The sequence below is a fragment of the Papio anubis genome, chromosome 2 (assembly GCF_008728515.1).
Source record: "Papio anubis isolate 15944 chromosome 2, Panubis1.0, whole genome shotgun sequence".
Lineage (NCBI taxonomy): Eukaryota > Metazoa > Chordata > Mammalia > Primates > Cercopithecidae > Papio > Papio anubis.
The window spans coordinates 21,420,867-21,436,911 of NC_044977.1; the positions used below are offsets into that span (position 1 = coordinate 21,420,867).

At 38.2% G+C, this 16,045-nt stretch overlaps 1 protein-coding gene across 8 annotated transcripts in view; it reads right to left on the bottom strand.

The window, feature by feature from the left end:
* The window catches only part of SENP7 (SUMO specific peptidase 7), a 197,867-nt gene that overhangs the window by 163,797 nt on the left and 18,025 nt on the right, over positions 1 to 16,045 (bottom strand). For all 8 annotated transcript variants that reach the window (XM_021933988.2, XM_021933986.2, XM_021933985.2 and 5 more), the window contains one exon: positions 14,845 to 14,943. In XM_021933988.2, the coding sequence (XP_021789680.1) occupies positions 14,845 to 14,943 (99 nt within the window). The remainder of the gene's footprint in view (positions 1 to 14,844; positions 14,944 to 16,045) is intronic.

The following is a 16,045-nucleotide window of genomic DNA, read 5'->3' on the forward strand; positions in this document are numbered from 1 at the left end:
GAGGAAAGGGGCATATCAAAAATCTCTGTACTTTCCTCTCAATTCTGCTGTGAACCTAAAACTGCTCTGAAAAAACCCTTAAAAATAAAATGTAAAAATTTAAGTTTAAAAAATAAAATAAAAATACCACTACACATCAGTTAGAATAGCTAAAATCCAGAACATTGACAAACCAAATTCTGGCAAGAATTTGGAGCAACAGGAAGTCTCATTAGTTGCTGCTGGGAATACAAAATGATACAACCACTTTGGAAGAAACTTTGGCAATTGCTGACAACACTAAACATATTCTTACAACACAATTCAGCAATTGTCCTCCTTAGTATTTACTCAAATAAGGTGAAAATAGGTCTACTCAAAAGCCTGCACACAAACATTTACAGCAGCTTTACTCATAACTGCTAAAAACTTGGAAGCAACAAGTTGTTTTTTCAATAGGTGAATGGGCAAACTGTTATACATATACACAATCGAATATAATTCACCAATAAAAAGAAATGATAAGTGTTACAACTCTTTTAGAATGTGTCTAGCAATTTAAAAAAGGATATCAGGGAGACTCTCAAGGGGAGACAGATGGTATGTGTGAACTCTATACTTTCTGCTCAATTTTGCTGTGAACCAATAACCGCTATAAAAAACAAAGTGTATATAGATATATACTTGGGGGGGTGTTGTTTTTTTTTGTTTTTGTTTTTGTTTTGCTGGACACAGTGGCTCACGCTTATAATCCCAGCACTTTGGGAGGCTGAAGTGAGCAGATTGCTAAAACCCAGGAGTTTGTTTGAGACCAGCCTGGGCAACATAGGGAGACTCCATCTACACACAAAAAAATTAAAAATTAGCCAGGTGTGGTGGCACACACCACATGTCCCAGCTATTCAGGAGGCTGAGGTGGGAGGATGGCTTGAGCCCAGGATGTCGAGGCTGCAGTGAGCTGTGATTGCACCACTGCACTCCAGCCTAGGCAACAAAGCAAGACCCTGTCTCAAAAATATATATACTTTTTTTTTTAATTTTGAGGTAAAATGAACTATAAGCTACTAGAAAACAAGGAATGATCTTAACAGTATATTGTTAAGTGAAAGAAGCCAACCTGGAAAGGCTATATGATTCCAAGTATTATATGAATTCTGAAAAAGGAAACACGATGGAGATTTTTTAAATCAGTAGGATATAGGGGATTTTTAGAGCTATCACATTTTTCTGTACTACACTGTAATGATGGATACATGTCACTGCATATTTGTCAAAACCTACAGAATATACAATGCAAGGAGTGAACCCTGATGTAAAACTGTACACTTTAGTTAAATAATGTATTCATATCAGCTCATCAACTGTAACAAATGTACCACACTAATATAATGTGTACCTATAAAACAGAGAAGCTCTCTAAAAGAAGATACTTACTGGGGAGTCGAGCATTACAATGGGAATATATGTGTCATAGTAAACTATGTGTTTTCAGGGAGGAAAGAAAGACAAAGGTTCTTAAAGTAAAAAATGAAGAGGATCACACAACTGTATCAAAATAAGTAACCCTGGCTACAAAAATCATTAACAAGGGTAACACCAACACAAGACTAGACAGGCAGTTGTGCAGATGTCCTTGCAGAGATTTTTTTGTGCAAGGCTGTAATGGTCTTTGTGGCAAGGTTGTGGTTTTCACAGAGTCTTTTGTGACAGTTTTTGTTAACAGGCATACAAGTGTGAAAGCCTTCCCCATCTCTACTTTTAAGGGCTTTTTTAACATTATTGACTCCATTTGGATTCTGACAACTTTCACACTAAAATAGTAATAGAAAAAACTAGGGGAAAGGAGTGACAGGGTATAAGAGAATATATAGGAATTCGCTGTACTTTCCCCTCAATTTTTCTGTAAACCTAAAATTCCTCCAAAAAAGTAAAGCCTATTATTTTAAGAAATATAAGACTAGTGCTAATGTAATTGCAGTTTTGCTTTTAATGGCAAAACTGTTGTTACTTTGGCACCAACCCAGTAAATATACCTTGACAGTACCAAGTACTACCAAAGACCGACAGCATCCAGAAACCTCATTCATTACTGGTGGGAATGTAAAATGTTAGAACCACTCTAGAAAAGTTTGACAGTTAAATATACATTTACCACATAATCTAGAAATTTCACTCCTATTTACCCCAGAGAAATTAAAATTTACATTCACATAAAAACCTATGAGTATTTATGGCAGCTTTATTCATAATCACCAAAAATTGGAAACAACCCAAATGTCCTTCAAGGGTTAACAGAGATCAATCCCAATGGCATTATACTGAGTGAATAAAGCCACTCTCAAAACATAATATACTGTATGATCGCATTTATGTGGCATTCTGGAAAACAGAGAATTATAGGCACAAAAAACAACAGTGTCACCAGAGGTTAGGGGGAGGGGGAGGAATTACTACAAAGTGGACAGCACAAGTATATTTTTTGGAGTCATGGACCTAATATTTTAATTGTGATAACTATATGCATCTATGCAAGTTTTGTAATTCATACTACTGTAAACATATCAAAAAAACTATAAGTAAATATAGGCATACCTAGTTTTATCGTGCTTTGCTTTATTTGTTGTGCTTATCAGACATATTTTTAACAAATTGAAGGATTGTGGCAATCCTGCACCGGACAAGTCTATCAACATTTCTCCAACACATGCACACTTCATGTCTCTCTGACACATTTTTCTAATTCTCACAATATTTCAGATTTTTTCATTATTATTGCATCTGTTATGGTGATCTCTGATCATCTGATGTTACTACTGTAACTGTTTTGGGGCACAACCAACTGTACCCATGTAAGATGGCAAACTTAATAAATGTTGTGGGTGTTCTGCTGCTCTAACAACTGGTCGTTTTTCAGTTTCTCTCCTCCTGGGGCCTATCTATTATCTGAGACACAAGGATATTGAAATTAGGCCAATGAATAACCCTACAGTAGCCTCCAAGAATTCAAAGTGAAAGGAAGAGTCTTAAGTGTCTCACTCTAAATCAAAAACTAAAAATGATTAAGTTTAGTGAGGAAGCCATGATGAAAGTTGAGACAGGCCAAGAGCTATGCCTTTTGCACCAGTTAGCAAAGTTCTGAATGCAAAGGAGCAATTCTTGAAGGAAACTAAAAGTGCTACTCCAGTGAACACACTAGTGATAAGAAAGCAAAACAGTCTTACTGCTGATAGGGAAAGTTTTAGTGGTCTGGATAGAACACCAAACCAGCCACAATGTTCTCGTAAGCCAAAACCTAATTCAAAGTAAGATCCTAACTCTCTTCAATTCTATGAAGGCTGAGAGAGGTAAGGAAGTTGCAAAACAAAAGTCTGAAGCTAGCAAAGGTTGGTTCATGATGTTGAAGGAAAGACGCCATCTTCATAACATAAAATTGCAAGGTGAAGCAGGAAGTGCTGACGCAGAAGCCACAGCAAGTTATCTAGAAGATCTAGTTAAGATAATTGCTGAAGGTCGCTACGCTAAACAATACATTTTCAAAGTAGATGAAACAGCCTTCTATTGGAAGAAGACGCCATCTAGGACTTCCACAGCCAAAGAGAGCCAAGGAAGAGAAGTCAATGCCTGGCTTCAAAGCTTCAAACAACTGGATGACTCTCTTGTTAGGGGCTAATGCAGCTGATAAAGTTGAAGCCAATGCTCATTTACCATATGAAAAATTCTAGGCCCCTTAAGAATTATGCCAGATTTACTCTGTTTGTGCTCTAGAAATGGAAAAACAAAGCCTGGATGACAGAACATCTCTTACAGCATGACTTCCTGAATCTTTTAAGCTTTAAGAACTACTACTCAGAAAAAGAGATTCCTCAAATCCGACAGAGCTTAAAAGCAAAGAAAAAAAGAATTTTTAAGATTCCTTTCAAAATATTACTTCTCATTAACAATGCACCTTGTCACTTAAAAGCGCTGATGGAGATGTACAAGGAAATTAATGTTGTTTTCATGCCTGCTAACACAGCATCTATTCTGCAACCCATGGATCAAGGAGTAACTTCAACTTTCAAGTCTTATAATTTAAGAAATACATCATATAGCTACCATATATAGTGATTCCTCTGCTGGATCTGGGCAAAGTAAACTGAAAACTTTCTGGAAAGGATCTACCATTATAGACGCCACTAATGACATTTGTGATTCACGGGTGAAAGTCAAAATATCAACATTAACAAGAGTTTGGAAGAAGTTGACTGCAACCCTTATGGATACTTTGGAGGGGTTGAAGACCTCAATGGAGGAAGTAACTGCAGATGTGGTGGAAGCAGCGGCCTGGGCCAAGCACAGTGGCTCACACTTGTAATCCCAGTACTTTGGGAGGCAGGTGGATCACCTGAGGTCAACAGCTCGAGACCAGCCTGGCCAACATGATGAAACCTTGTCTTTACTAAAAATACAAAAATTAGCCAGGCATGCTGGTGCACGCCTGTAGTACCAGTCACTCAGGAGGCTGAGGCAGGAGAATCGCTTGAACATGGGAGGCAGAGGCTGCAGTGAGAAAAGATCACACCTGTGCACTCCAGCTTGGGTGACAAAGGGAGACTCCATCTTTAAAAAAATAAAAATAAAAAATAAAAAACAGGTGGAGCCTGAAGATGGGACAGAATTGCTACAACCTTATGAGAAAACTAAAACATGAGGAGTTGCTTCTTTCTTAAAAGAAAATAGTTTCTTGAGATGGAATCTAGTTCTATTGAAGATGCTATGAACATTGCTGAAATGACAACAAAGGATTTAGAATATCACATAAATTTAGTTGATAAAGCAGTGGCAGGGTTTGAGAGTTCTACTGTGACTCCAATTTTGAAAAATGTTCTACTGTAAATAAAATGCCGTCAAACAGCATGGCACAATACAGATAAATCTTTCATGAAAAGAAAAATCTATCAATGTGGAAAAACTCATTGTTGTCTTATTTTAAGAAATTGTCACAGCCATCCCAACCTTCAGCAGCGACTACCTCCCTGATCAGTCAGTAGCCATCAATTTTGAGGCAACTTTCAGCCATGCTCCAGTGGCAATACAATGATTTGCTGAGGGCTCAGAAGATGGATAGAATATTTTAGCAATAAAGTATTTTTTAATAAAGGTATGTACATTTTTAGATATACTATTATACACTTAATAAATTATAGTATAGTGTAAACATAACTTTTATATATACTGTGAAACCAAAAAAAATCAGATGACTCGCTTTGCTATAATATTTGCTTTAGTGCAGTGATGTGGAACCAAACCAGCAGTATCTCCAAGGTATGGTTATACAAATTTTCTCTCTCTCTCTCACACACACACACATACCTTTATCATGATGGTAGTTGCAATGTGTATACATTTGTCAAAACTCACAGAATAATGAAGATGGATGAATGTAATTCTAAATTAATCAACAAGGAAATTTATTTTAGGCCAGGTACAATGGCTCACACCTGTAATCTCAGAATTTTGGGAGGCAAGGTGGGAGGATCACTTGGGGCAAGAAGTTTAAGACCAGCCTGGGCTGTAAGACCCCATCTCTACCAAAAAAAAAAAAAGACTAAATAAATGAATAAACAAAAACAGAAAAAAATTGTTTTTTAAAGTGAAAAAAATTTTAAAAGACATTTCACAAAAGAAGATATAGAACTGATAATCAACATCTGAAAAGGTTTTATTTTCAAATCTGAGGGGTTTTTTTGTTTGTTTGTTTGAGACAGGGTCTCACTCTGTTGCCCAGGCTGGAGTGCAGTGGCGCAATCTCAGCTCAATGCAACCTCCACCTGCAAGGCTCAAGAGATCCTCCCACTTCAGCCATGTGAGTAACTGGGACTACAGCCATGTGCCACACCTGGCTAATTTTTTGTATTTTTTATAGAGATGGGTTTATTTCAAATTTTATTTTACATACAAGGGGTATATGTAGAGGTTTCTTACATGGGTATATTGAGTGGTGCCGGGGCAGTGGTGCAGATCTCATCACGCAGGTAGTGAATACAGTACCCAACATGCAGTTTTTCAACCTCTTCTCCCATCTCTCCCTAACTCCTCTAAGAGTCCCCAGTGTTTGTTGTTCCCATCTTTATGGCCATGTGTGCTCAGTGTTTAGTTACCACTTATGAATGAGAACATGTAATATTTGGTTTTCTGTTCCTGCATTAATGTGCACAGGATAATGGCCTCTGGCTGCATCCATGTTGTTGCAAAGGACATGATTTCATTCCTTTTTATGGCTGCATAGTATTCCATGATGTATAGTACCACATTGTCTTTATCCAATCCACCAGTGATGGGTACCCTAAGTTGATTCCATGTTTCTGCTATTATGAATAGCTCAATGATGAACATTTAACTGCATGTGTCCTTTTGGCAAAACTATTTATTTTCTTTTGGATATATACCCAGTAATAGGACTGATAGTTCAAATGGTAGCTCTGCTTTAAGTTCTTTGAGAAACCTCCAAGCTGCTTTCCACAGTGGCTGAACTAATTTACATGCCCACAAACAGTTCATAAGTGTTTTCTTTTTTCCACAGTCTTGCTGGCACCTGGTTTTTCATTTTTTAATCATAGCCACTCTGACTGGTGTGAGATGGTATCTCAGTGTGGTTTTGATTCGTATTTCCCTGATGATTAGTCACAATGAGCACTTTTTCATAGTAATTCTGAGTACCTGTATGTCTTCTTTTGAGAATTATCTGTTTGTGTCCTTTGCCTATTTTTTAATAAAGTTATTGGTTTTTCATTTGTTGATCTGTTTAAGTTCCTTATAGAATCTGGATAATAGACCTTTGTCAGAGGCATAGTTTGTGAATATTTTCTCCCATTCCCTAAGGATTTTGTTTTGTTTTGTTTTTTTGCTGTGCAGAAGCTCTTTAATTAAATTAAGTTTCATTTGTCAATTTTGTTTTTGCTGCAATTGCTTTTGGGGCATTAGCCAAAAATTATTTGCCAAGGCTGATAACAACAAGGGTATTTCCTAGATATTTTTCCTAAGATTTTTATAGTTTGAGGTTTTACATTTAAATCTTTAATCCATCTTGAATTAATTTTTGTATATGGTAAAATGCAAGGGTCCAGTTTCATTCTATTGCATATGGCTAGCCAGCTGTCCCAGCAGCATTTATTGAATAGGGAATACTTTCCCCATTACTTGTTTTTGTCAGCTTTTCAAAGATCAGATGGTTGTAGGTATGCAGCATTATTTCTGAGTTTTCTATTCTTTTTCGTTGCTCTATGTGTCTGTTTTTATACCTGTACCATGCATTTTGGTCACTGTGGGCTTAAATATAATTCGAAGTCAGGTACTATGATGCCTCCAGCTTTATTCTTTTTGTTTAGGATTCCTTTGGCTATTTGGGCTCTTTTTTGTTCCATGTGAATTTTAGAATAGTTTCTTCTAATTATCTGAAAAATGACATTGGTAGTATGATAGGAATAGCATTGAATCTGTAGACTGCTTTGGGTAGTATGGTCATTTTTGTGATGTTGATGCTTCCAATCCATGTGCATGGATTGTTTTTCCATTTATTTGTGTCATCTCTGATTTTTTTCTGCAGTGTTTTGTGGTTCTTCTTGTAGGTTCTTTCACCTTCTTGGTCAACTGTACTCCTAGGTATTTCATTTTCTTTATGGTATTGCAAATGGGATTGTGTTCTTGATTTGACTCTCAGCCTGGACATTATTGGTGTCTAGAAATGCTACTGATTTTTCCACATTGATTTTGTATCCTGAGAGGTTGCTAAAGTCAATTATCAGTTCTAGGAATCTTTTGGCAGAGTCTTCAGAGTTTTAGAGCTATAGAAACATTTCATCAGTGGAGGGATAATTAATGAGATTACGTAAAGAGACTAAATCTATGACTCACTGGCATTCCTGAGAAAGAATGGAGAGAATAAGCAACCTGGAAAATACATTTGAGGATATAGTCCACAAAAATTTCCCGAATTGCAGTAGAAAGGCTGACATGCAGGCCAGGCACGGTGACTCAAGCCTGTAATACCAGCACTTTGGGAGGCTGAGGCAGGTGGATTGCCTGAGCTCAGGAGTTCAAGACCAGCCTGGGCAACACAGTGAAACCTTGTCTCTACTAAAATACAAAAAATTGGCCAGGTGTGGCAGCATGCACCTGTAGTCCCAGCTACTCAGGAGGCTGACGCAGGAGAATTGCTTGAACTTGGGAGGCGGAGGTTGCAGTAAGCCAAGATCGTGCCACTGTACTAAGCCTGGCAACAGAGAGAGACTCCATCTCCAAAAAAAAAAAGAAAGAAAGAAAGGTTGACATGCAAATTTATGAAATACAGAAAACTCCAGCTAGATACTATACAAGACAACCATCCCCAAGGCACATTGTCATCAAATTCACCAAAGTCAATGCAAAAAAAAAATCTTAAAGGCAGCTGGAGAGAAGGGTCAGGTCATGTACAGAGGGAACTCCCATCAGTGTAGCAGCAAACTTCTTGGCAGAAACCTTGCAAACCAGAAGAGACTGGGGGCCTCTTTTAGTCAACCTTAAAGAAAAGATATTCCAACTAAGAATTTCATATCCTACCAGCCTAATATTCATAAGTGAAAGACAAATAAAATCCTTCTCAGACAAGCAAATACTGAGGGAATTTGCTTCAACTACACCAGCCTTATAAGAAAGAGGTCCTTAAGGGAGTACTAAACATGAAATCAGAAGAATGACCCCTACTACCTCAAAAATACACTTAAGCACATAGCCCACAGACACTATAAAGCAACTGTACAATCAAGTCTATACAACAACCAACAACATAATGACAGGATCAAAATCTCACATATCAATACTAATCCTGAGTATAAATGGCTAAACATCCCTCTTAAAATACATGGAGTGTCAAGGTGGATAAAAACACCAGACCCAACCATCTGCTATCTTCAAGATACCCATCTCACATGTAACAGCATCCACAGGCTCAAAGTAAAGGGAGAGAGACAGATCTACCATGCAAATAGAAAACAAAAAAGAACAGGAGCCACTATTCTTATATCAGATAAAACAGACTTTAAACAACAATTAAGAAGAACAATGATGGGTATTACCTAATGATAAATGGTAAAATCTAACAAAACGACTTAACTACCTAATTATATATGCACCCACCATTGGTACACCCAGATTCAAGAAACAAATTTTGCTTGACCTACAAAAAGACTTAGTTAGGCAACTACATCATAATAGTGAAAGACTTCAACACCCCACTGACAGCATTAGACAGATCACTGAGGCAGAAAGCTAACAAAGAGACTCTCACTTAACCTGGGACTTGATTAACTGGACCTAATAGACATCTACACAACACTCCACCTAACAACCACAGAAAATGTTTTTAATGTCATTAGTCATCACAAAAATGCATATTAAAACCAAGCCAGGACGGGCACGGTGGCTCACACCTGTAATCCCAGCATTTTGGGAGGCCAAGGCAGGCGGATCACCTGAGGTCAGGAGTTCAAGACCAGCCTGACCAACATGGAGAAACCCATCTCTACTAAAAATACACAACTAGCCGGGTGTGGTGGCGCATGCCTGTAATCCCAGCTACTCGTGAGGCTGAGGCATGAGAATCGCTTGAATCCAGGAGGCAGAGGTTGTGGTGAGCTGAGATCGCGCCATTGCACTCCAGCCTGGGCAACAAGGGGGAAACTCCATCTCAAAAAAAAAAAAACGAGCCTAAAAATCAATCAATAGAGAATTAAATAAACCATGGTATATTCACATAATGGAATATTACATAACAATAAAAAGAAACAAACCAGTGACAGATGCAAAACATGGATAAATGTTAGCAATATTATACTGAATAAAAAGAAGCCAAACACAAAAGAGTTCATATGATGTCATTCCATTTTTATGAAATTTAAGAACAGGCAAAACAATGGAAACAGAAATCAGAAGAATGGTTGCCAGAATCATGGTGGAGGTACAAGCAACAGATGAGGAAAAGACACAATGGTTGAGTCATATACTTGAGTCACATAAAAAAGAAAAATGAATCAATTAAAAATATATTAAATTATTTTGATTTTCTAAAAGACAAAATGAAAACAAGGAAAATTTCTGGAGCATGACAATATGTTACTCTAGTCAGAGTTCATCTAACTTTATACTTAAGATTGCCTGTTTAATGTAACTATATGTCAATAAAAATCACAAATAAATAAATGAGTTAAAATTCTGCTGAAGACTATGGAAAGGGGCATTTATTCCTTTCTCTTCCACTGAAAACCACTAAAAACATTAACAAAAAAGTAGACCAGTGGAAATGCAGCAAGATACTTGCACAGCCTCAAACACTATACAAAGTATGAGCAAATATTTAGCAAATACAGTGAAGTTTAAGCCAACCACAGAGCACAGCAAGGCTGACATGTGCCACTTCCAGTCTCAAACAGGATGTCGATTTCCCAAAATTTAAGTATCACTTAACTTTTGCGAATATCAAAAATTTCCATATATATGGAAATATGCTTTTTTTCTAGAAATAAACGAAAAAACTCATTAATAGTGGTTGCCTTTAGAGAAAAACGACAGAAAGAGATTTTATTTGCTCCAACTTATACTTTTTTTTTGAGACAGGGTCTCATCATTGCCCAGGCTGGAGTACAGTGGTACAATCATAGCTTACTTTAATCTTGAACTCCTGGGCTCATGGGATCCTCCCACCTCAGCCTCCTGAGTAGCTGGAACTACAGGTGCACAAGACCACGCCTACCTTATTTTCCAATTTTTAGTAGAAACAGGATCTCGCTATATTTCCTAGGCTAGTCTCCAACTTCTGGGCTCAAGAGATCCTCCCACCTCAGCCTCTCAAAGCGCTAGGATAACAAGTGTAAGCCCACCTTGTACCTTTCTACATAGCCCAAATTTTCTAACCTTATGCAAATATATTATTTTCTTTTTAAGTAAACATAAGTCACACCTGGCCTCCTTTATTGTTTCCCTTTTTATGTACTCTTTGTATCCAATACAAAACAACAAATGTATTATTTAATAACAAAATTTCTGAATGTTCTTTTACACTAATTTTAAAGCAAAAAATATTGAGGACAAATCTCTCCTCTAAGAACAAATTTTAAAAATGATTAATAGGAGGCCGGGCACAGTGCCTCATGCCTGTAATCCCAGCACTTTGGGAGGCCAAGGCAGGCAGATCACCTGAGGTTGGGAGTTCAAGACCAGCCTGACCAACATGGAGAAACCCCACCTCTACTGAAAATACAAAATTAGCCCGGCATGGTGGCGCATGCCAGTAATCCTAGCTACTGGGGAGGCTGAGGCAGGAGAATCACTTGAACCCGGAAGGCGGAGGTTGCAGTGAGCCAAGATCGCACCATTATACTCCAGCCTGGGCAACAAAAATGAAACGCCGTCTCAAAAAAAAAAAAAATGGTTAATAGGGTCAAGCGGTACGAGGGCTCACGCCTGTAACCCCAGCACTTCAGGTGGCTGAGGTGGGAGGATCACCTAAGCAACATAGCAAAACTTTGTCTCTGCAAAAAAATTTTAGAAACTAGCTAAGCATGGTGGCGCATGCCTGTAATCCGAGATACTCAGGAGACTGAGGTGGGAGGACAGCTTGAGCCCGGGAAGCTGAGGCTGCAATGAGCCATGAGTGCACCAGTGCACTCCAGCCTGGATGACAGAACAAGACCCTGTCCCAAAAAAAAAATAAGTAAATAAATAATGGTTATTTTTTCTTATAACAAAAAAAAATATAGATATATATATTTAAGATTACTTAAAAAGTGTTATCCTAAAATGAATGCTGCAGTTATGGACTGAATGGTATTCCCCCAAAATTCATATGCTGAAGCCCCAATTCCTAATGTGACTGTATGCAGAGACAGAGCCTTAAAAGGGGTTGAATGAGGTCATGTGCGTGGAGTCCTATTCCAATAGGACTAATGTCCTTATAAGAAGAAGAGACACGGCCGGGCGCGGTGGCTCAAGCCTGTAATCCCAGCACTTTGGGAGGCCGAGACGGGCGGATCACGAGGTCAGGAGATCGAGACCGTCCTGGCTAACACGGTGAAACCCCGTCTCTATTAAGAAATACAAAAAACTAGCCGGGCGAGGTGGCGGGCGCCTGTAGTCCCAGCTACTCGGGAGGCTGAGGCCGGAGAATGGCGTGAACCCGGGAGGCAGAGCTTGCAGTGAGCTGAGATCCGGCCACTGCACTCCAGCCTGGGCGACAGAGCGAGACTCCGTCTCAAAAAAAAAAAAGAAGAGACACTAGGGATACACGTGCCCAGAGAAAAAGCCACATGAAGACACAGAGAGAAGACAGCCATCTGCAATCCAAGTAAAGAGGCCTCAGCAGTCAACCCTGCCAGCACCTTCATCTCGGACTTCCACATTCCAAGGCCACATTCCAATGGCTCATGCCTCTAATCCCCGCACTCTGGGAGACCAAAGTAGGAAGACTGCTTAAGGCCAGAAGTTCAAGACAAGCCTAGGCAAGATAGCAAGATCCCACCTCTACAAAAAAAAAAAAAAAAAAAAATGGTAAGTAGCCAGGCACCTGCTTGTATTCCCGCTACTCAGGAGGCTGGGCAGTAAGATCACTTGAGCCCAGGAGTTCAAGGATTCAGTGAGCTATGATTGTGCCACTGCACTCCAGTGTGAGCAACACAGACCCTGTCTCTAAATAACCTAAATGCCCTTCCATGGTAGATTAGATAAAGAAAAAGTGGTACACATACACCATAGAATACTATGCAGCCATAAAAAAGAATGAGATCATGTCCTTTGCAGGGACATGGATGAAGCTAGAGACCATTATCCTCAGCAAACTAACACAAGAACAGAAAACCAAATACTGCATGTTCTCACTTATAAGTGAGAGCTAAATGATCAGAACACATGGACACATAGAGGGAACAATACACACTGGGGCCTTTCAGAGGTCGGAGGATGGGAGGAGGAAGAGGAGCAGGAAAAATAACCAATGGGTACTAGGCTTAATATCTGGGTGATGAAATAATCTGTACAACAAACCCCCATGACACAAGTTACCTATGGAACAAACCTGCACTTGTACCACTAAACTTAAAAGTTAAAAAACAAAACACAAAAAACTGCTATCTTAAGCCTTATTCATCAAAGCCTGATTATAATGCTTAACAGTGAGATAAAGTCCAGATTTATAATCAAAATACCTTTTGAAATATAGTTGTATTACTCTTCAAAACATACACTCTCAAACTTAAAATGGGTCAAGAGCATAAGAACAAACAATTCTATAAATCTTATCATTTTAGTAAACTTAAAAGAGAATTTATTTTACAATAATAAGACTTAAATTTCATGAAGAAATCAATCATGCATAATAATGTATACAGTTTTAAGAGCCTAACCTCAAAGTATCATTTAAACATGCCAGAAATGAACTAAAATCTGCAATTAAATAACACAAGAAAACCAAAAAAGGGACATAGCAGAAAATAAAAATTCAGTGGTTTTTTTGTTTTTTTGGTTTTTTTTTTTTTTTGAAACGGAATCTCAACTAACTGTTGCCCAGGCTGGAGTGCAGTGGCACGACCTTGGCTCACTGCAACCTCCACTTGCCAGGTTCAAGCAATCCTCCTTCCTCAGCCCCCCTAGTAGCTGGGATTACAGGCATGTGCCACCATGCCTGGCTCAATTTTCTATTTTTAGTAGAGACGGGGTTTCACCATGTTGGCCAGGCTGGTCTCAAACTCCTGACCTCAGGTGATCCACCCACCTCGGCCTCCCAAAGTGCTGGGATTACAGGCATGAGCCACCACGCCCGGCAAAAATTCAGTTTTATTACAGTATTTTTTTTTTTTAGTTTATCATATTTTTATTATATTTAAGTTACAAAAATCATCTTCATTTTAAGCTTTTTATAATTTAAATCATATTTTTATTATAGTTAAGTTACAAAAATCTTTGACTCTCCTTTGAATATCTTCAAATCAATTCCATAAGTGAAGACAAAATACACAATTAAGGAAGGGGCCATGATTTGCCCCAAAATTGTCGTCAAATGAATGAACTCAATGACTTTTGAATCACACTTTTAAATCAGATGTTCCCATTTGATCTGTCAGTTTCTCCAGGTTTGATACATAGGTGTAAAATCATTACACTCTTTTTTTCTTTTTCTTTAATTATACTTTAAGTTCTAGGGTACATGTACATAACGTGCAGGTTTGTTACATATGTATACTTGTGCCATGTTGCTGTGCTGCACCCATCAACTCGTCAGCACCCATCAACTCGTCATGTACATCAGGTATAACTCCCAATGCAATCCCTCCCCCCTCCCCCCTCCCCGTGATAGGCCCCGGTGTGTGATGTTCCCCTTCCCGAGTCCAAGTGATCTCATTGTTCAGTTCCCACCTATGAGTGAGAACATGCGGTGTTTGGTTTTCTGTTCTTGTGATAGTTTGCTGAGAATGATGGTTTCCAGCTGCATCCATGTCCCTACAAAGGACACAAACTCATCCTTTTTTATGGCTGCATAGTATTCCATGGTGTATATGTGCCACATTTTCTTAATCCAGTCTGTCACTGATGGACATCTGGGTTGATTCCAAGTCTTTGCTATTGTGAATAGTGCCGCAATAAACATATGTATGCATGTGTCTTTATAGCAGCATAATTTATAATCCTTTGGGTATATACCCAGTAATGGGATGACTGGGTCATATGGTACTTCTAGTTCCAGATCCTTGAGGAATCGCCATACTCTTTTCCATAATGGTTGAACTAGTTTATTATTACAATATTTTAAACACACCAAATAAAACTATATACTTAAAAGAAATTAATTTTAATTTTATTTACCCCCTGCAAAGGGAGATTCCAGCATTCTGAGCTTCTGAATTTGGACAGTGGTGATTGAACATGGACATCCTCTGGTTCTGCATTTAACATCTTTCTTATCTGAAAATAGGATGAGAAGATAATTAGTTTAATTGAACTATATACAAGAGCTAATTCAGCTAACAGAACCATTATATTACCCTGCATTAATAATTTGCTAACAGTTTTAAGGAGTTTTAAATTCAGTGCTTAATTCATATGCAATTAAATATAATTTTCATTTACAAAAACCCTCTCCTTGACTTTGAAAGTAGATAAATGAAGAATCACAAGAGCTTCCTAACTATTCTCTTGCCTGCTGTCTTCTCCCCTTTTAACCTTTCAAATGTCAGCCCCAGAGTTCTCTAATACATAAAACCTAATTATGGCTGCAATACTTAAAATTCAACAACGGTAGCCACTACTTACAGATAAAACTCTTTACAACTGTAAAACTCTTTACAGTCTGAGCTCTTTCACATCACACACACATCAAAACTACAACCCAATCACGCTGAATGAATCAACCTTCTTCAAACACATCACATTATTTCATATCTCTAAACCTTGCATATACTGTTCCCTCAATCTAGAATGCTCTTCCTTCTCTCCCTAGTGAAGTACTCCAGATTCTTGTCAAAATTACTATTTTATCTACGCAACCATCACTGCCACACCACACATTCCTGAAACAGAATCGATGGAGCAGATCAATGGAACATTATAAAGAACTCTGAAATAAGACCACACACCTACAACAATCTGATCTTCGACAAACCTGACAAAAACAAGCAATGGGGAAATAATTCTCTATTTAATAAATGGTGCTGGGAGAACTGGCTAGCTATATGCAAAAAATTGAAACCGGATCCCTTCCTTATACCATATACAAAAATTAATTCAGGATGGATTAAAGACTTCAATGTAAAACCCAAAACTATAAAAACCCTATAAGAAAATCAAGGCAATACCATTCAGGACATAGGCACAGGCAAATATTTTATAACGAAAATGCCAAAAGCAATTGCGATAAAAGCAAAAATTGATAAATGGGATCTAATTAAACTAAGGAACTTCTGTACAGCAAAGGAAACTATCATCAGAGTGAACAGACAACCTACAGATTCGGAGAAAAATTTTGCAGTCTATCCATCTGACAAAATTCTAATATCCAGGGTCTAAA